General features: G+C 53.5%; 2 protein-coding genes across 2 annotated transcripts; both read right to left on the bottom strand.

The window, feature by feature from the left end:
• Window positions 1–1,060: 1,060 nt before the first annotated feature.
• Window positions 1,061–1,243, bottom strand: VOLCADRAFT_33666 (uncharacterized protein; the record flags this gene model as incomplete). Its single annotated transcript, XM_002952155.2, has 1 exon — window positions 1,061–1,243. A coding segment is annotated over one exon (183 nt), but the record flags the coding sequence as incomplete, so codon positions are not given.
• Window positions 1,244–4,266: 3,023 nt separating this feature from the next.
• Window positions 4,267–15,939, bottom strand: VOLCADRAFT_92874 (uncharacterized protein; the record flags this gene model as incomplete). The annotated part of the gene is made up of 16 exons (XM_002952154.1): window positions 4,267–4,476; window positions 5,583–5,668; window positions 5,990–6,032; window positions 6,075–6,245; window positions 6,523–6,752; window positions 7,471–7,559; window positions 7,862–7,949; window positions 8,610–8,696; window positions 9,020–9,275; window positions 9,723–9,866; window positions 12,852–12,955; window positions 13,432–13,671; window positions 14,224–14,527; window positions 15,029–15,188; window positions 15,230–15,795; window positions 15,886–15,939. The coding sequence occupies 16 exons, from the start codon at window positions 15,937–15,939 to the stop codon at window positions 4,267–4,269; spliced, it is 2,832 nt and encodes a 943-aa protein (XP_002952200.1).
• Between the last annotated feature and the right edge of the window lie 3,605 nt (window positions 15,940–19,544).

Here is a 19,544-nt window from a genome sequence, read left to right as displayed (position 1 = left end):
GAAATGCACATCAGGGTTAGGGATTGTAGGGTAGCCTCCGACGACCCAGTACTGGTTGCGCCTCGTAAACGATTTTCGCGTCGTTTCTTAGACTGGCCTAACACATGCTTTTACTTAAAACCGTTGAATAAACCCGGAAAACCCTTAAACACCTCATGCCATTATTGAGTTTTAGTTCTCCATTCGCAGAACCATTTGTAAAGTGGCAGTCAGACTGTCGGAAGGCCGTTTGGTGGCTGGATTCGCGCGCTTCCCAGAAGCGGCTGATGCATCATCCTCATCAAGCAGCGGACCCGGCTCATCATTCGACTCAGGTTCTACATCACCAACCGGTTCACCTACGGGCTCCGTCTCCACCTCATTCTCGGGTGCTGCGTTTGGTTGTCCGGGGTTCTCGTTCTCAGAGTCTGACGTTGTTGTCCCCTCCTCCTCCCCCGACAAAAACTCGTTACGGTACATGGTTCCTACATCAGAAACCACCAGTCCACACTAATGTAAACCCAGCTGTCCTCCGGGACCCAAACGCGCTATGCACTAAGCACAAGCATTAAGTTCGTATCCAATCATTATACCCTTTTTGCAGACCAGGTAGAGCTTCTTCCGAGAAGCTTTTGGAACCTGGACGTAAGCCACACAACCGAATACTCACAGCTTAGATACATCGGGGGCCTTTCCTGTGAAAAGCTCCCACGGCGTCAGCACAGTCCCCTTCACAGGACACACGTTACACACGAGGTTTGCCGTTTTACTACCGCTCCCCCCCAAAGCTCCTGAGGGACACCCGGCTCAACTAGCATGGTTCGGACGCATTCCAGCAAAGTCCTGTTTAGGCCTCCGTTTTGTTCTGCAGCGTGTACGGAGCCGACTTGTCGTGCACAATGCCCCTATCGGAAAAGAAAGAAGCAAGGCGCTCGTTCCCCTGCCCAGTGGCACAGTGACTACGGACACAACGAACTTCTAAACCAATCTGCCGTTCCCACTGAAGCAAGACCTCACGAACGGCGTCAGGAACTTCACTCTTCGCACGAACGCAACGAACCTCAGAATATTTGCTAAAATCTTATTTGCTAAAATCGTCGTAGAAGGTAGCGATGTAGCGGGCTCCACCCAACGACGTAACCGGCATCGGACCGCAAGCGTCCATACGAACAAGGCCAAGTGGACACGGACACTCACTTTTGTGCGTTGACGGGGGATGAGAGCTACGAGTCATCTTTCCCATGACGCACGGCTCACAAAACTTCTCTTTCGCACCATACAAGAACTCCGAAAGGTCCAAGTCTGCCATTAGACTTGTAATGCCAGCCTGTGCGCTGGACTCCCCCCCGGTTCCTGTTACTGCTGTTACCATCCTCTGGTATATGAGTGTCCGTCATTTCAAACAGAGAGGAGTAGCTCACATGCCCCATGCGCAAGTGCCAGGTATCGAACCTCTGCTCGAGCTCTTCCCCCATTGCTGAAATTCTATTTCTCTCGACCTCTGCCTGGTCGAGTATGTGGTACATCCCGCCCCTCTCGAACACATCAACGGCAGGGATCCCATCTATTGCTATATGCGGGTGGTAGGTGGATAAGCTAACTTCTACCACCTTATCAGGGAAGGCCTTCTTCAAGGCCTTGACCGAAAACAGGCGGTATTGTATGTCCGGAACTACGTGGACAGACATGGATAGGTCCGTGGACCCTGCACGCGAGGAAAAAAATACCCTGCCCGTAGTGATGGAGCTGACTGTCCCCCATCCGCCACCTCGAAAAGAACACCGTCGCCCTCACGCACCAGTGTCAGGTATTCCACATCCTCGGGACTGAAAGTCAGGTGGTCCTCAGCTCCCGTTTCAAGAAGCCATTCACCGGGTCTCTGCTCCATGTTCCCGAGCGTGTTTGTGACACCAACTAGGCGCCACCGCACACCCTGAGCTTGCGGCTGCACCTGCGCTTGCTGTTGTCATTTTCGTGGCTGGCGCATGTAAGGCTGGGGAGGTGGTGGAGGCGGCGGGGGCGGTGGCGGGTAGCCCTGCTTAAGCTTCGGACACTCGCGACTAAATGACCCTGCTCCTTGCAGTAGTAACACTTGCGGTTTCCCTTCTTGTGCAGCATCTGCCGCGTGATGTTGCAGGCCCCCTTGGTCTCCGACTCGATCTTCTTCTCCTCGATGAGTAGTCGTATTTCCAGCTTGTCCACATCGTCGACATCGTTCGTGTTCTCTATCACGGTGTGGAACACCGCATATGTTTCAGGCAGACCTCCCAGGACGCGGTCCACCGCCTGGTCATCCGCCAAAGTGTACTCGATGGCCACAAACTCCAATCTAAGCGCCTGGATATGCCGCTGATAAGCAACCCCCTGGACCATGGCTGGAACGGGAGGAGAAGGGTCAAGCTGGGCAAACACCTGATCTAGGCGGCCTAGGCAATCCTGGCTGCCGCCTGTCCCGTGTGATGTCGTACGGACCACTAGGGAAGGGGAAACACATGCTTTTACTTCAAATCGATGAAAAACCCCGCAAAACCCATAAACACCTCATGCCATTATTGAGTTTTAGTTTTTCATTCGTAGAACCTCCATCCGTATTGTTAATACCGTTTGTAATGTGGCAGTCAGACTGTCGGAAGGCTGTTTGATGGCTGGATTCGCGCCATTCCCAGCCGCAGCTGTTGTGCTCTGCCATTAAACTGCGAACTCCTTTTCACAGCGACTTTGAGTCGTCTGTCTGACGCGGCGTGCAGGAATGAATGACCCTAAGTGGTTGGGTACACATAACTCTCACTCACATTGCTCCACTTGCTGGCCTAAATAAGCAGCGTCTAGTTCACCTAACCCACCTAAATCTAAACCGCATAGCAGCCGCAGCCACAATCAATTGCGTTCCATCACATCAGGCCCCTCTGGCTCAACGTTTGGAAAAGGCGAAGAACCGGCAAGCAGCGAAACTAACTCCCAAGCCAACAACAGCAGCAGGCAAGACAAGCTGATCGCGTGGACCCGCACCAGATGTCGGCATTCCTTCTGTAAAGTAGAAATGACGACGTATACGAGAGAGTAGACGAGAAGCATATATGCTCTCAAGCACGCTCGTGACACCCAACAACGGCTATTATATGCTACATGCGAACTTCCGCGCAGCCCGACGACGACGACGACAACGCATTGTCCAACTGGTGACATTAAGGCCTGCAGGTCGTCATCGTCCGTCACTACAGGCCCTCCTGCTGGAACCAATCGGACAACCCATCGACTGCTACCCTATTATTATTATTACCCCTCACCTTACATCACATCACAACACAATGCAACACTCACTCAAACAAACACAGATCGCAGTGCAAGCAAAAAGAAACACAAAAAAGATGTTTTCTGGCGGATTGAAAACACCCAAAAAAAAACAAAGCCATGGACATACCGCCAGCCACGATGCGAACTCTATAGGACACATAACCACCGAAAAACGACGCTGCCTGAGGTATGCAAAATCGCCGACCCAAAATTGATAAGCTTAGGCAAGAAGAGTAAATCCCCCCATCCGCCCGGTCACCATATACCGGAAGCTTATGTTGGCGAGAGGTGCGCCGATTGTTATACGACCAAGAAAACCAGTTCCAATAACGTAATTGCTGTCCGAATAGTAAAGCAACTCAGTTTGTTTATAGTTGAAAAAGCAAGCAAAGCTAGGCAAGGTCACCAATGAAGGAACCAGCCACACGCCCTAAGTACGCTAAGAACAGCTCACACCCAACCACGCAAATGCCAAGGCAGGTCCATCAGCAGAGGAGGGTTCCATCACTAGTATAAAGGTGCATATGCATATCGCGAAAAACAGTACCGACACGCCTGAGCTGAGCAAGCACGAGCGGACCCCGGTAGCCATCCTGGCATCAACGGCTCTGCGACACACGCTGGACGGCGCGCTGCATTCAAGGGCGCGCCTCCTCCTCTCTCCCGACGACGCTCCAAATAGGTGTGTGCGTAACGCAGAGTGTCGCAGGCCCCACAGAATTTCCAAGAAGTAAGAGTTACGCACCGTAGGAATTCCGTAGTACCAGAGAGCACCACTCGCTCCAAACATGCCAACACGCACAGAGAGACATGGCCCTTCCCACCCCCGCCCTTCTAACCCTCCACCTCGTGGACGCACGCAGGCCATCCATTACACCAAATATATAATGGATATCTGCTAACACAAAATCCAACAGCAGCCCTACCATGCATGCTACACAAACGTATCAACACGATGTAGCACCTGAATTCTGTGGTGGTGGTGGCGTGTCACTACTTCTTGTCGTTGCTGCGGTGGCCACGACTGCTCTCAGTCGCCTTGACTGCTGCGCCCCGAGAAGACGCGGTTGCAGTTGTAATTGCTACTGCTGCTGGTGATGGCGCCGCTCCTGTTCCCGCTGGAGCCTTCTTCCCCCTGCTGCTCTCCCTGCTCCACGGCAGCTTGGGTTTGGCCTTGCTGAGCTTCTTCAAATCGGCGTCCACCTAGCGATCATCCAGCCACCGCATTGCATGAGGGGTCGGGTCGGCAGGTTGCGGAGGAGGACAAGATCAACGTAATGGTTAAGGGGCAGGGTCTGGGTAGGAGGGGTCTGGGTAGGAGAAGGAAGGCGAGGGACGTGCGAGGGCTGTTTCGGTGAGGGGGGGGGGTAAAGACGAACCACACACGAGTGAAGCTGCTGCCAGGGCAAGAGAGTGGGCAAGAGTGGCAGGGGGGGAAAGAGCCGGGGGTACGGAGGTGCGGGCACGAGGGAGACATGTGCTGTGCGGTACTCGGAGCTGCGCGGCAACCATGATGCATGAACAACTAAGCATGAACAGTTACATCAGCTCGTCGACAGCTCGCTTGACTTCAGCCAACGGGAGGAGAGAGCGCGGGATATTGCGGGAAGCAAAACAGAATGCGGCAACCCTCGCGGCACTTCGCGGCATGCAGGTTGTAGATGAGAACAATGGTCTGGTCACACACACACACACACACATGTGAATGAGAGGAGTTGCGGCAGCAGGGCCAGGTCAGGTCAGACGTCCTAGGAACCCCGGCAGCCGCAGTGTATCTTGATTGCTGTTCCAAAGGAAATCAAAAGGGGCTTAACTACCTACTTACCTACCTACCTAGCTACAATCCTCTGCCACTCAGCACCGGTCCAAAACCCTTCCTACGTAGGCTCTTTATCAGAGCCGTTACCACTTACGAGGGGGCTGGGAGTCAGCCGACACCCAGTAAGTGCCACCGCACATCCCATTGCGCAGTCTTACTTAAATCCCACAATTAAAAGCCCCAAGCGCGTCATCGCCACTCCAGAACGCGTCATGACGCGTTTGCAGAGGCGCCGATAGGGACTGACGAGTCCGTGCACCCGCTCCCCCCCCCTCCCCCCCCCCCACCTTAAAAGAACCTTCTTTCCCCATCCTAATTTGTGTGTGTGTGTTTTACATGGTCGTGGGGTGCGTTCCCCGTACCTGCAAACCGCCCATTACGCGCCGAGGACTCAAGGGTTGCCAGATCGCCTATAAGCACCATCCTACGTCTCACCGTCCTAATTACTTCCAGCCCCCAGCCCCCACCTCCCAGCTGTTGCCAAACTCACCTGAGCGATGACAGCGGGGGTCAGACCGCCGCCCACAGAACGCACATATCCATATATGTTTTCATCGCTGTAGCCCAGGATCTTGCCTGCAGTACGTTGCAGTACGTTGCAGTACGTTGCAGTACAGTACAAAGTAAGTAAGGCAGAGTTGGGTACGCCGTGGATTGCGACGGCGCCGATACGCGGCACACACACGGCACGTGTCGGGGCACACAGAGAGTTTAACGCGCCGCACGGGGCCCAAAGCCTCATTGCGTGTCGTACATTCCATTCTCATCGCCGCCGCCGCATTGCTATTCTCTACTACCCCCAACCCGAAAACCTTAAGGCCCCAAACACAGGCTGCTAGAGCTTTTGGACGGCCCGTACAGAACCGTGCACGGCACCGGGATCACTGTCGTACGCACCGATGAGCACTTTGTAGTACGCGCTGCCCGCCACCGTATTGGCCTGCAAGGGGGAAATGTTGTTTGGGGGCGGAAAATGGTGCACCGCACCGGAGGATTGGGCGGCGGTCCGAGGATGCGATGGGAAGATGCGGGGAACGGCACCGAGAGGTGACGAAGGGGGTTCAGTTAAGACGAACCACGGACGAGTGGAGCAGACACCAGCGATGTAGGGAGGGGTCAGGGTGCCCCTTACGAACTGGGGTTGCGCCGTAGGCTGCAAACGGGGTAGGGGTAAGGGGTAGGGGGAGGGGAAAACCATCCCAGTGCGGTGCAGTGTTGTACTCTTGGACGAAAGTTGTTAAGCTGTTAAGCCTGGCAACACATGCACCAGAGCCACCGCACCGTCCATAGCCCCTCACACACCCACACACGAAAGAAACAAAAGCACCCGCAGCCCCTCCCTCCCTTGCTCGCTGACACTCACTTTATAGTAATTCTCGTCACACGAATACACACAAAACACACACGCACACACACACACCGACGCCCACCTGGCACCCGAAGGACGCAAGGTGTGGTCCCCAGGCGCTCCAGGGCTCCTTGTCCGCAAACAGTACGGCAGTAAGACCCACCCCGCCAGGTGCGACGGACGGCAGGGCGCGCACCCCTGGAGTTCTCAGCGCCGCCTCAATCAGGTCCACGACCCATGGGTCGTACAGCGGTTGGCCGCGACTCCGGTCAAACCCGTTCCACAACTGCACAATCACCACCCCGCGTTTGCCTAAAGTAAGAAATGGATGGACGGGAAAAGAGAATATTACTGCAGCCAAGCGGTTAAATGACAAGGCAGTCTGATTGCGTTGCCAGATTTAGTTGGTTGATTTTCAAGGAGGAGCTCGTTAGGTTGGTTAGCGGGTTGGTTAGTGAGGTAGTTGGTTGCGCACGGTTGCCATGGAGATCATGGGGGGTGAGGATGGGAAGCTGTGCGAGCAACGCATGTGTCGATGTGTGGAAGCTCCTTGGACTCCTTGGGTCCAGGGCTCCACCGCATTACACCGCACACGGCCGCACCACACGCATTACACCGCACATACATGAGTGCTCGATGGCACAAAAAAAGGAGCGAGAGTTCCTTAGGGGAGTTTCTTACAAACGACGGTGGGAGAGAGACACACAGGGGAAGAGAAAAGAGAGGGAGAAAGGGTGTGAAACGAGGGGAGAGCTAGGCAGCAAGTTCACGAAGCACGCATGCACAAGGCTTTGTGTGCCCGATATGGCTAATATGCGGTTATCCCCTCCCCCTCCTCTTCCTCCTCCTCCCCCCCCACGCTGTCTTCCGCCCCCCACCTCTACCCCGACCCCCGGGTCTGTCGGCCCTCCCGACCCGCCAACAAACCGCTCCCGGCCTTCCGCTTTGTCGGCACCCCCTCAGTCATCCATCACCCCACATCTAAACATCACCACCGGAAACCCCCTCAGCATACCATACCATACCGTACCTTGCATCAGCGACACAAGCTCTCCGGCTGTGAGTGTCAGACTCTGGAGGTCGGTCTTCGGAGGGGCCCCGGGCCGCGTACCCTCACACCTGGGGGGTACCGGTGCAGGTGCAATGGGGTTAGGACAAGAGAATCGGCAGCAGCAGCAGCAACAGCAGCAGCAGCAAATGAAAAGTTCTAAGTAGAAATTTTTTTTACGCATGAACAATCCAGATTATAATAAAAAACTACCAGCAGCAGCACCACCGCCAGTAGCTGTGGGAGTAGAGGTCCACGCAAGCAATTAGCGTCGCTACTTCGCAACCCACAGCGTTAACATTTTTGCACAATCCTATCTATCGAAATGGTATTCGCATCATCCATCTATCCATCCATCTATTTCGCATCTCACCACAAGGCCGCATCCCGCGTGACCTCGTCCTGCAGCTGGGACAACGAGTAGACATATGAAATAGAGGCGAAGGCGGTCGGCGGGTTACCTGAGCTGGGGGGAAGGGGGCGGGGTGTGTGTGTGTGTGTGTGTGTGTGTGTGTGTGTGCGTGTAAGGACGCAGGGTAAGGAAAGGAAAGAGAAGGGGGACAAGGAGAAATGAGAAGAGGGTTTGTAGAACGACGACGGGGGAGTTGTTACCCCGGAAAGTCTGGAACATGAAAAAGAAGAGGGGGGACAAGCTTCCAGGCGCGAGTTTCGGAGCTGGTTGAAATGTCACACACTTTCGTGTTCCGTACAATGAGGGCGGCTTGATGAGGCTTAAAGAGGCTAAAAGACTGTTTTAGGCTAAGGAGGTTTAAGCTAAGGTTAAGTCGCCGTGCCCCTCAGCGGTCAGCGCACCAGCTAAGCAAGGGCACTCAAAACTGTGTGGGCAGAAGGCGAGTGGATGACATTTCTTTGGAAGAATTAAGAATGCAAAGCGCGTATGTATCTTACAGGGCGTGTTCGGCCGGGCGGGGGACTAGCTGCGAGCTAAGAGCGCAGGGTGTAAGTGTCCTTTTTGCGCTTTCCTGGGTTTATAGAAATGGTGGCCGTGTTGTTGCCAGGCGTGGGTCGAGGATAGGGCATGGAGAGTAGGCGGGCGAGGCGAGGGGACCAGGTGCCGCAGGGAAAGGGCCGCGAACTTTCCGGCCCGCACACACGCCCACCTGCGTGGCTGTGCAAATCCTCCAGGAGCTTGCCCCGGAGGCAGGGGAATGCCCTGACCAGTTCGCTGTCGTCCAGTGGATGTGAGCCTGAGGAGGGGGTTGCGGTGGAGGCAAAGTAGGGCAATGAAGGGTGTTGCGCTGAAGCTACCTAGCGATGTTAAGGAGCATTGTAGGGAGGGATGGAGAAAAAGGGATTCAGAGTGCAAAGCGGCAACGGAAAATCAAAGCGAACTCCCTATCTTGTATTTTGATGCTGGGAGGCGCTGGCGATCCTGCTTTGCTTATACAAATGCATCAGCTTATTTTCGTACGGTGCCCTGTAAACACGTCTGTGTCAAACAGGTACCATCCTTATTGCCAACACCAGACATCATGGTATTTGTTATGTTCGTAGGAAGCCATAAAATCACCTATACGTTCTGTTGTCCAGCTTTGGTCCACAGCATCCCTCGGGGCTGCTGTAAACTTAAGCACTTGACCCTTCCATAGGGCTGTAAAGATGTATCCGTCACCATCATCCAAAACTTGTAACGCCTCAATTGTGCCCGACTTTGTTTTTGCAAAAAGTAGGTCAAGAGGTTGAGTTCGTGGCTCCCGAGCTGCCAAATCCTGAGTCTGTGCAAAGCATCTAGACTTCCCGTTGAAAGCCCCAGGTGCTCGAGACAACTGGACGGGTGACAAACAGTGCGAGCGGGTGTTGGCGCAATGCACCCATTTCAGGCATCTTTTGTGCACGAAGGATGCCATAATGTGGTCTCTAAATTGGAACCTGCCAAAGGAAAACTTTATAAGCAGCCCCTCGCACAAATGTGTCCGGTCGTACTGTGCCGAATAACGGGCCGTACAAGACGCCCCAAAAGCCAGGACCGAATTTTACCTAGGTACGGCATCCGCTTTTCCACTTTTCCGCCAGCAGAAACTTTGTCCTTATAAAGTAGATATAGCAACTACTTTGTATTCCTTATAGTCTGAGCTCTGGTTACACAGCTCCGCTGGTGTTAGATTGCGAGGCTCATGGAGATTCTCGACAGGGAAATACAGAAGGTCCAGTCGCAGATAGAGGCGACGGAGGATGAACAAACAACATGCAAGGACCAAGATAAGTTGGCTTACTTGCGCGAGATGGAGCACCAACTCCGCGAGAAGGAGCTCCAACTCCGCGAGAAGGAGCTCCAACTCTTGCGTCTCAAGATGCAGTTTAACGAGAAACAAGTCGGGTATCGGTATTCTCGAAGCCGGGAAAAGGGCGGGGCCCCCCTGCATCCGTACAGGCCGGTAGCTAGCGCGGCACGTGTGACAATTCATGGGTAGTGTCAACGCGGTGGGAGATGTGCTTTGTTGCAGCAATGCTGATGGTGTGGGAGCTAAGCCTGCACCGGCGGAATCGTCAGCACCTCCTGCGGGCTCCACGCGAGTCGCATCCATCCCATGGACAGTGCGGCAGACCGCAAGTCGGAATGCCCGTGCGGGCAAATGTAACGCAAGCTGGGTGAAGTTCGGTGCTGTCTGTGATGTTTATCCCCGAAGCGCCAGCGGCCTCAGCAATCCGCCCCACAGCCGCGAGCTTCATCGCGGCACAACACAAGTTTCATTGGCTAAAGTAAATGTACAAACGAGCAGCTTGCGTATTTCATAGAGAAATGTAATCAAATTTGTCGGCCTGCTTGTGGCAAGTCGGAATGCCCGTGCTGTAAGAGGGATCAGCTCCCCTGGCATCTCCCTGAGTACTCTTTGTCTTGTGTTACAATGGTGCGAATTGCTAGGAGGTGGGAACTCCCCGCATCGAATCCGGTTGCGAACATATCGCACACCAGGCATGATGCAGCATACTCTTACCCCAAAGGTGGATGCCTGGGTGGGTGAGATGTCTACCAGCTGAGTAGTAGCCAAAGTCCTCCATCTTGTACAAGGACTGACGAAATTCCACAATAGCAAACAACTCACAATCCTACGGGATCTCACAACCTAAAATCCTACGGGATATGCTTCCCCCTAGGGGGAAGGAATGTAAGAGGGATCAGCTCCCCTGGCATCTCCCTGAGTACTCTTTGCCTGGTGTTACACGTGCGGGCAAATGGTAACACAAGCTGGGTGTTCAAGTTATCATATGCTGTCATCTCAGAATTCAGTTATGAGATACACGGCACCTTTTGAGATGAAATTTAGCCCGAGAGGTATTGATGTGGCTTTCAGCTTGGTCAATTGAGGCAGCCAAAGTTATTTGTGCTCATACGATCTTTGTTTGCTACAGGCGAGATACCTTGCAATAGAGATTGCTATATAGTACCGATAACGTGTTTCAGCCGTGTGAAATATTATGTTTGGTCCGTTACACACTCAAGGCTTGGGAGTTCGAGTTATCATACACGGCACCTTTTGAGATACACGGTACTTTTTGAGATTAAATTTAGCCCGAGAGGCGTTGATGTGACTTTGCCCTCGGTCAATTGAGGCAGCCAAAGTTGTTTGTGCTCATTTGTGCTCATACGACTTTTGTTGGCTACAGGTGAGATACCTTGCGATAGAGAATGCTATATAGTACCAATAACGCGTTTCAGCCAGGCGAGATATTATGTTTGGTCCGTTACACACACACGGCCACATGGCCACACGGCCACATGGCCACAAGGCCACACAGAAATGGGCAATCACTCGGGGAATGACTTGGTCATGGATGTTTTCCAGTCATGGATGTGGTCATGGATCCGGTGTAGTAACCAGGGTGGTTGACCCCGGGCCCCACCGACATTATCCTAGTACGGCAGGACCCTGGTAGGGAATCTCTGGCAGGTAGGCCGAGATATAAGCTACCTGGGCGGGATGCTCTGGCCAGACACTGAAGTATCACGACTACTAGGTGTTCGGAGTTTAAGACTCCGCTGCCACCATATAGACTGTTTTCGTATGCGTCTATGTACGCTAGTGCTTGCCGCTGGGTTGGTCTCCTTCCTACTGCTATATCCGGTCATAATTTGCCATTAAGCCATGGATCCGGTCATGGATCAGTTCATAGTTTGCATATATGCAAGCCAAGTGCAGGATATGACTGGTTGGGGACATGAAATGTATGTGATTCATGATGTCAATTTATGACATGGGACCACGATATGACCCCAGCCAGTTATGGCTGCACTTTATGAGGGTCTTTCCATTGGCCAGCGGCTAGGAAAGTTCCTTAAGTTATATGGAGAACTTAAGAAATTTCCTTATGGCTGCTTGCATAACAAATTGCGGGTGCGAGGCGAGGTGCACTCTTGCGTACGGCTTAAGTCGCAAGTCGCAACTCCCAACTCGCAACTCGCAAGGAACTCACAAAATTTCTATTATCCTTTTTACGCGAATACATACGTGACCCACGCCTGTATGGTGTAAACACAGCGCATTTGTGGCGTCTGCACCTGCGGGCTATGGCCGATCGCAGGCGCAAATATGCTGAAGTGGCTTGCGGCCTATGTGGCTTCGTCTGTCTGAGCAATGCAATGTAGCTGTTCATACGCACAAGCTCACTCAGGCCTCATCTAGTAACAACGTGCAAGTTCTTACTTCTTATTATTTGCTTATGGGCCTTCTGGTGGGGTTCCGAGGACTTTCGCCAATTGGGGAGTCTAATGGCAAATTCCCCTGTGGTTGCGGGTTCTGAGCCTGCCCTTGGATTTGCTTTTGGCTGTCTAGGTGACTTGCGTTGTCTGGTCTGGGTGGGAGTCTTGTTTGCCCTCATTGTATCAGGTGCAGCGCACGGCCTGCTGGCCCGCTGGCTATACTCTTTGTGAGTCTGGAGCCCACTGTAACAACCACACTGCCTCGAGGCATCCCTAGCCCCGGCGGTGAACTGATAGGAACTAGCCTAGTCCGCACAAATTCCGCACAAGTGCGGGGGTGTCCGTAAAAGCTGGGGGGTCCATGGGCGGTAAATCATTTTTAGGGCGGTTACGTGGTGGACCATCATCGTCCACCCTCGTCCGCTTGAGCATGAAGCGCCTTAGAGCAACGTGCCGGGTCTCCCAGACTTCCGAGAGGAACCTGGCTAGTGCCAGGGGTGGGGCCTCGGTCATAATCGTGCACATGTTGCACCCTTGAAACGCGAGGTCACGTTCATACTTAGCCCGTATACTAGTGTACGCCGGGCATTCCACAAAGACATGCATTTCGTCTTCAACCGGCCCCCAGTCACAAAGCCACCAGGTGCACGCTGTGCGCTCATGGCCGTTAGGTCGGTTAATCTATAACTCCCAACAGCCTAACCGGAAACATATAAGCATTTGACGCAAACATTGGGGCATGGTGATTCCAGGTGGTTATTATGGATTTCAGCATGAACAATGAACCCTGCCCGCTCCCCCGAACCGCTGCGGGCAAGCAACAGAGAATCGGGTGAGAGACCGAGCTTTCTATTAGGGCCTGGTGCCTTAATAGGGAGGGGTAGGGTTTTTACAGGGTTTCCGGGTTTCCTCGGTCTTCTTGAACCCTCACCCCAAGAGCCAGTCTTCTTGTGTGTTTCAGGCTCAGTGCTCAAACTCGCGTGACGGAGCCTTGACCCCCGGGGGAGGAGAGCGGAACTAGCGGACCTGCGGCTCTCGGCTGCTTAGGAGGGGGGGCAGAGGGCCCCTCGCGCCCCTCTCCCGTCTGCGGGAGGAGCTTAGGTGGTCTTTCCGTTGGGGCTGGGCAGCAGTCCCTGGCCAGTGTCAGGCCAGTGTCAAATACTTGCAACACACGCACACACACACACGCGTGACTCACACAAGCTCACGATACTGAATTGAATTGAATTGTTACAGAGTGGGAAGCTTCTGGGCCATTTGAACATATTGTCACACAAGCTCACGATATGCCAGCTGAGCTGATTCCCGTGCCTCGAATGCCCTGGTAAAAACCTTCGTGCGGACATAACCCAGCTCAGACAATGCACGGCTAATATCAGGGCCGCTCCAATGAGTGCCCAGTAAGTTTGTCATAGCGGTGGCCAGATCGGAGAGCAATGCTTGGTCGTCGGCCTGCACCAGCTCCACAACCGTCTGTGCAGCGATCTCGTCAAATTTGCGTGGTTTGCGTGTTCCTGTTTGTCCTCTAAGCGGCAGGACACCGCCATTCGCCAGGTAGGAGCATGCACAGTCCTCTCGCAAGGTCTGTGCCCGAAAGCTTCAGCTATTCGCGCTTGCGTGTAATTCTCATCGAAATAGAGGTGGCGTTCGCGCACTTGTTTGCTGTAGTAGTAACGGTTCACTTCTCCAATTGTGAGATCCGTTCTTCAAACGGAGTCACATATGCACACGTATGTCTTCGCATAAAAAGAACAATAGAAATTTTGCGTGTTCCTTGCGAGTTGCGACTTGCGACTTCAGAAGTAAGCAAAAGTGCACTTCGCCTCGCATCCCGCAATTTGTTATGCAAGCAGCCATAACTTCACTTTCCATTGGGCCCACTTTACACAACTTTTATCAGACGTACGGATTGTAAGAAATTGCTTACTTTTAAGCTAACTTAGCCCTCGAGCACATTACTACTATTGCCCAGCACGTTTTCGCTCGCATTCCTTGACTCCCCTAGACAATTTCCTACCTAACCACTGTACCTCCGTCGCACTACGCGCCAAAAATGAGGAAAGAAGATGTTATACCTTTGTTTCTAAGTTGTTGGATAGCGCTTTTGACGGTCCAGCTTGCGCAATTGAACAACCTGGCGCTAACATCTGGAAATCTGGACTTGGCGCGCGACGTGGCAAAGGCGCTTGAGGACACGGCAGAGCTCGCTGGCATCGTCACTGCGCATCCACACAGTTTCAGGATGTATACGTGCCCCTGGTACGCATTCCCGAGGTCCACGGACACATACGATCGGTACATGTACCAGGTGTGGACCGACAAGCAATGGGAAAAGAAGATGCGGATGACGCAAGCGTCCTTCACGTTGTTGTGCAACACCTTGAGGCACGATGTTGCGGGTGTCGGCTCCAATCTGAAGAGGCCGCTGGAAGTAGAACGGTTAGTGGGCACGGCGGTGTACTACCTCGCCAAGGGTTGCGACTACGACACCGCCGGGGACGCATTTGGGGTGGCCGAGTCCACTGCGTGTAAGGCTGTGCAGAAGTTCTGTGTTGCGGTAGTTAAGAACATGCGCAACCTCATCCGGCGTCCGGACGCAGCCCGCGCCCAGAGTATGGCGGCGGGCTTCGCGTTGGATGGTTTGGTGGGCTGTATCGGCAGTATCGATGGCACTCACGTGCCTGTCAATCGCCCCCGGGTCGACTTCGCTGAGGACTACTATTGTGTGCGAAAGGGGGCCTATACTCTGAACTGTCAGGCGGTGTGTGACCGGGATGGGTACTTCTGGGACGGATAGATGCGGGGCGATGAGGGGGCGTCACGGCAAGAAACACTGAGCAAGTGGCATTCACATGAGTGTGGACGACACACCCAACCCACCGTCTCCGTGAACCAGGGCGGGAGCTTAAGTTGCCTGATGATCATCTCGCGTTTCTCATGCTGCCAGATGGTACGGGAGTTGAAGCCCGTCTTCTTGTGCGTGTACTTGGCCACCTGCATCCCCAGGAAAGCTGGAGTCTCATGACCTACACATTTTAGCCTTGCCGCCAGGGGCGGGAAAGATGGTGGCAGCCGACATACCGTCCTGGCGCAGTCCAGCATCTCGGTTGCCTTCTTCTGTAGGTTGCCTTCTTCTGTAGGTTTTGCACGCTGCGGTGGCCCAACCCGTGTGACCGCGCCTGCTCCTCAATCATGGCTCTGACCTTCTTGCCGGTGGGCTTGAAAGCGACGTGCGTGGCGTTGCACGTATTCCAAATGCCTGACATGAGGTACCCAAGAAGCTTGAGCTCAGGCTCCTCCCAGTTCTTGCTGCGTTGCCGTTTGGCTGGCTCGCCCATATCAGAAGAGGCCACGGGCACGGCTGAGGGCGTGTAGCTGGGGTCAGGCTCTCCACTCCGAATCCCGCGTTTGCGGGGTCTGGGAGTCACCCCTGCACCTAGTGGGCCGCGAGGGTCGACTTCGCCTGCGGCACGGGGCTGTGACAGTACGGGTTGTGTGAGGTTGCTGAACTGCTGAGAGAGAGACCCGACGGTAAGGGGGGACAAGCCCGCGCCCCGGACCGTGGCGCAAGGAGGGAGAGGCGTCATGTGCTTCTGACCCTCCAAGGAGCCCAGGATTGGGCCCGCATGGTGCTGCAAGCCCATCAGCTGCAGGGGGCGGGGAGACGGGGGTCAGCGAACGTCAGCAAACCAGGACAACATCCCCTGGCGCGCATTGCAGATGACGGGACCCCACACCTGCTGTGACATGGGCCCCACAATTCCGGTGGCTGCCGCGTGGGCCCCTTGCATAAAAGTGCCGGCCGCGGGTCCGACCGCCCCAATGGCCACCGTCGGCAAACGCGTCGCGTTGTGCTGGGACGCGACCTGGTTAAGTCTTCTATATGGTATTTGATTATGCATCTCATGGTGGTACTCCGGTAGACGCGAGGCATGTTGACGCGACTGTAGGTCCACATGGCCATGCTGCAAGCGAAGCTGTCTCAAACTAGCCTCGTCATCTATATCAGTTCCAAGGTAACAGGCAGGACTTCCTTGGAATGACATTCACGAGGAAATCGCACTCGCTGATTTTGCGTAGCTGTCGCCTGTCGCTTCCGAGGGGCGCGACTGCACTGGTCAACGCACCTAATATTTGGCTATTCAGCTCACACAAATGTGAGGAGTATATGCGAGGTCGAAAATTTAATACATGGTCGGGAGCATGTACTAGCTAAGTATTTCTTAGCGAGTGTGATGGAAAAGTTACGGAAATCTCCCTTTCCATTGGCCGTCCGGCAACTTCTCGCATGGGGCACTTCGCGCTGCCAAAATTACATACACACATTCCTTTACATATAAATTATCAGTTGGTGCTAGAAATCCCAAAAAAGGAGGTGCGGCGGGCCCGGCCGGCCCTAAGGAGAATCTACGGAAATTTACGACCAGCCAATGGAAAGACCCTCTATGACCCCATGACCTGCTCATAAATATGTGGAACATGACCAGGTCATATTGCGCATGGTATTCCATGATGCAACAATGCAGGCCATGATCACCCTGGCCCATGTTTAAGCAGCCTCTCGCACAAATGTGTCCGGTCGTACTTCTCGTACATCTCGTCCCAAAAGTCAGGAGCGAATTTTGCCGCGCAGATGCGCGCTTGCGATTCTCAAAATGCGCCTGTACAAGTGTATATATATTTTCTTGGCGGATGAGGACCAGGTGCGCCAGCGCGTTGCGCAGGTGGGCATGTTGGCCATAGCCGCACGCGGCATGCAGGCTGGACTATTGCGTGGCTGCTTTGCAGTAACAAAAGCACCGAAAGCCAACGTCGTAGCTTGCAACTCTGGGCTCGTGAAACTGCCGCGGAAGATGAAGCGCTGGCGAAGAGGCAGTTGTATGCAGCACCTTGTTCAGAGTAAAGTCAAATTACAAAGTTGCGCAAAGTATAACATACATAAACTTAATTAAACATAAGAACAGATAAGACGTTTAGAGCCTTGTCGGTGACATGGACGCCGCTGTTGGCTTGGAACAGCTATTTGCTGTGCATAGGGACGTGCCCGCGTTAGCCGTGTTGCAACAGCTCAGGATGGATTTCAGCCAGCAACAGCCTCAAGAGCTGCTGCACAACCACCGGGAATGTCTTCAGTTGGGCACGTGTAGTTTTGGTCGGCGGGGTCGAGCAACGTACGCAATGCGCACAGAATCAAAGGTGCAGCGTTCTATAACATCGCCAACATATCCGGTACGCGGTGGCAGGCTTGCCGAGCACGAAATGAAGGGGGGGTCTCATCTCACCATTCAACTAAGCATGCATGTGCTCGGTTGAATGCTCGGTAGCGTGCGAGTTTACCCCTATCAGGATGTTTGTTTGCATATCCCTCCAAGCGAGAGGGCTTGCACCTATGCTGATCTTCGTTCCAAGAAGTGAACTGAGGACTGATGCTACGGTGAAAGATTTGCACGTAAATTCGCCCGTGCAATAAAACGCCCTGTAACTCGCTTACGCTAATCTCACATTCCAATATGCCACTGCACTTTCCTCTCCAGCCTGGCCACATTCTCTTCCTCGCAAACGTACTTGGGCACCTTACAATCCAACACCATACGTGCTTTGGAAACGCGGGCAGCTGCTTCACAAGGAACCCCCTATTTAAGCAGCCCCTCACACAATCTGTGCCGAATAAACACTCCGTACAAGACGCCCCAAAAGCCAGGAGCGAATTTTGCCACACGGATGCGCGCGTGCGATTCTCAAAATGCGCGTGTACAAGTGTATGTAATTTTTTTGGGCGAAAGGCCGCGGTGTGCCAGCGTGTTGTGCAGTAGGGCATGTTGGCCACAGTCGCACGGGGCATGCAGGCCGGAAATGTGGTTGGCTGCTTTGCCTGAACTGAAAGAACTGAAAGCATACAACGTAGCTTGCAAAACGGGGCTCATAAAACGGCCGCGGAAAGAGGAAGCGTTTGGCGAAGTTTTGGTAGCGCAACACATACAGCACCTTGTTCAGAGTAAAGTCAAATTACAAACTTACGCAAAATATAACATACACAAACTTAATTAAACATAAAAACAGAAAAGTCGTTCAGAGCCGTGTCGGTGACATGGACGCTGCTGTGGGTGGTATGCTGCTCCTTTCAAGGACGGCGTGTCCCGTGGTCCTTGTACATATGCCTTGATGTTCGTTAGAAGAAGTGAGCTGAGGACTGACGCGACAAGTACTGTACATGCATTGCTTGGCCTGCAACGAGACGCACCCACCAGAGGGTTGCAAAAACGGTCTAATCCCCCAATCCCGGGGGGTGGTAGTGGTCAGCCATCCCCCCATCCTGGCTGGGGTGACCGACTCCCATCTCCCATCTTAGGGGCCCGGTGCTAATCCCATCCTTTGAGACAGGTTTCCCATCCTGCCAGCCTGGGTCCCATCCCCAATCCTATGGCCAGGGTTTCCAATCCCATCCTGCAGCTGTGTTCCCCCAATCCTCATCCTGCCAGCCAGGGTCCCTTCCCAATCCCTTCGACCAGGGCCATCCCCATCCTGCAGCTGTGTTCAGATCCGAAAGCTGTCAGCCAGGGTCCCATCCCCATCCCTTGCCAGCTACAAACCTACTCCTTACGTTTACACAGGTGCTGTAATATCGGCTTTCTCTTTAGGCGTAAATCAGGGGAATGACCAGGGTTATCTTCTATTTCCGCGAGATATTTTTCTCTTGCTCTATGGCTTACTTCCTCTAGCGTCAAATTCCGCCCGGCTGTGTTCGTTCCGAAGCAGACTGAAGCGACAAACGCTCGTTGAAGCGGATCTCGACTGAGGAAGAACTCGCATCACAGAGGTCTACGTATCTAATTGCACACTGGCTGCTATTGCAAATCGCGCGTCCTAAGGGGGGAAGGACTGTTATGTTCGAAGGACGGCCACAGCAACAAATTATAATGCTGTGGTTAGAATGGCAGAACGTACAAGGGTGTTCTGTCAAAATGTCCATGGCTGGGAACGTGCACCATTGGTTCAGGTTCATAGCGCAGGAGTTCAGCTGCACATTCCGGCGCCAACATTCCACGTTGGGTGCGCCAAAGCGCTACGATAAACAACCTGATAACATTACATCAAGCCAGACAGTCCAATTGGAATGCTTTTGAGTCGACTTGGACTTCTGCGCAAGAATTGCTCCTATGCACTATAATGTGCAGAGTTACGTGGAGTTGTGCCACAACAAAACAATACAGACTGCAAACTTTCTCAGAGTTGTGCATACTGGCTTGGGAATGCGGTGCGGCATGATGCGGCCAGCATCTTCGCGCCTTGCAACTTCAGCTCAGTTTGCATGAATATAACCAATAAAACATCGCAGTACTAGAGAAGCAGTTTGTATGAGGAAGTAACATGAAAGCTTAACAACTAACTCCAGGGT

This window comes from Volvox carteri, assembly GCF_000143455.1.
Source record: "Volvox carteri f. nagariensis unplaced genomic scaffold VOLCAscaffold_28, whole genome shotgun sequence".
Lineage (NCBI taxonomy): Eukaryota > Viridiplantae > Chlorophyta > Chlorophyceae > Chlamydomonadales > Volvocaceae > Volvox > Volvox carteri.
This window is presented reverse-complemented; position numbering and strand designations above follow the sequence as displayed.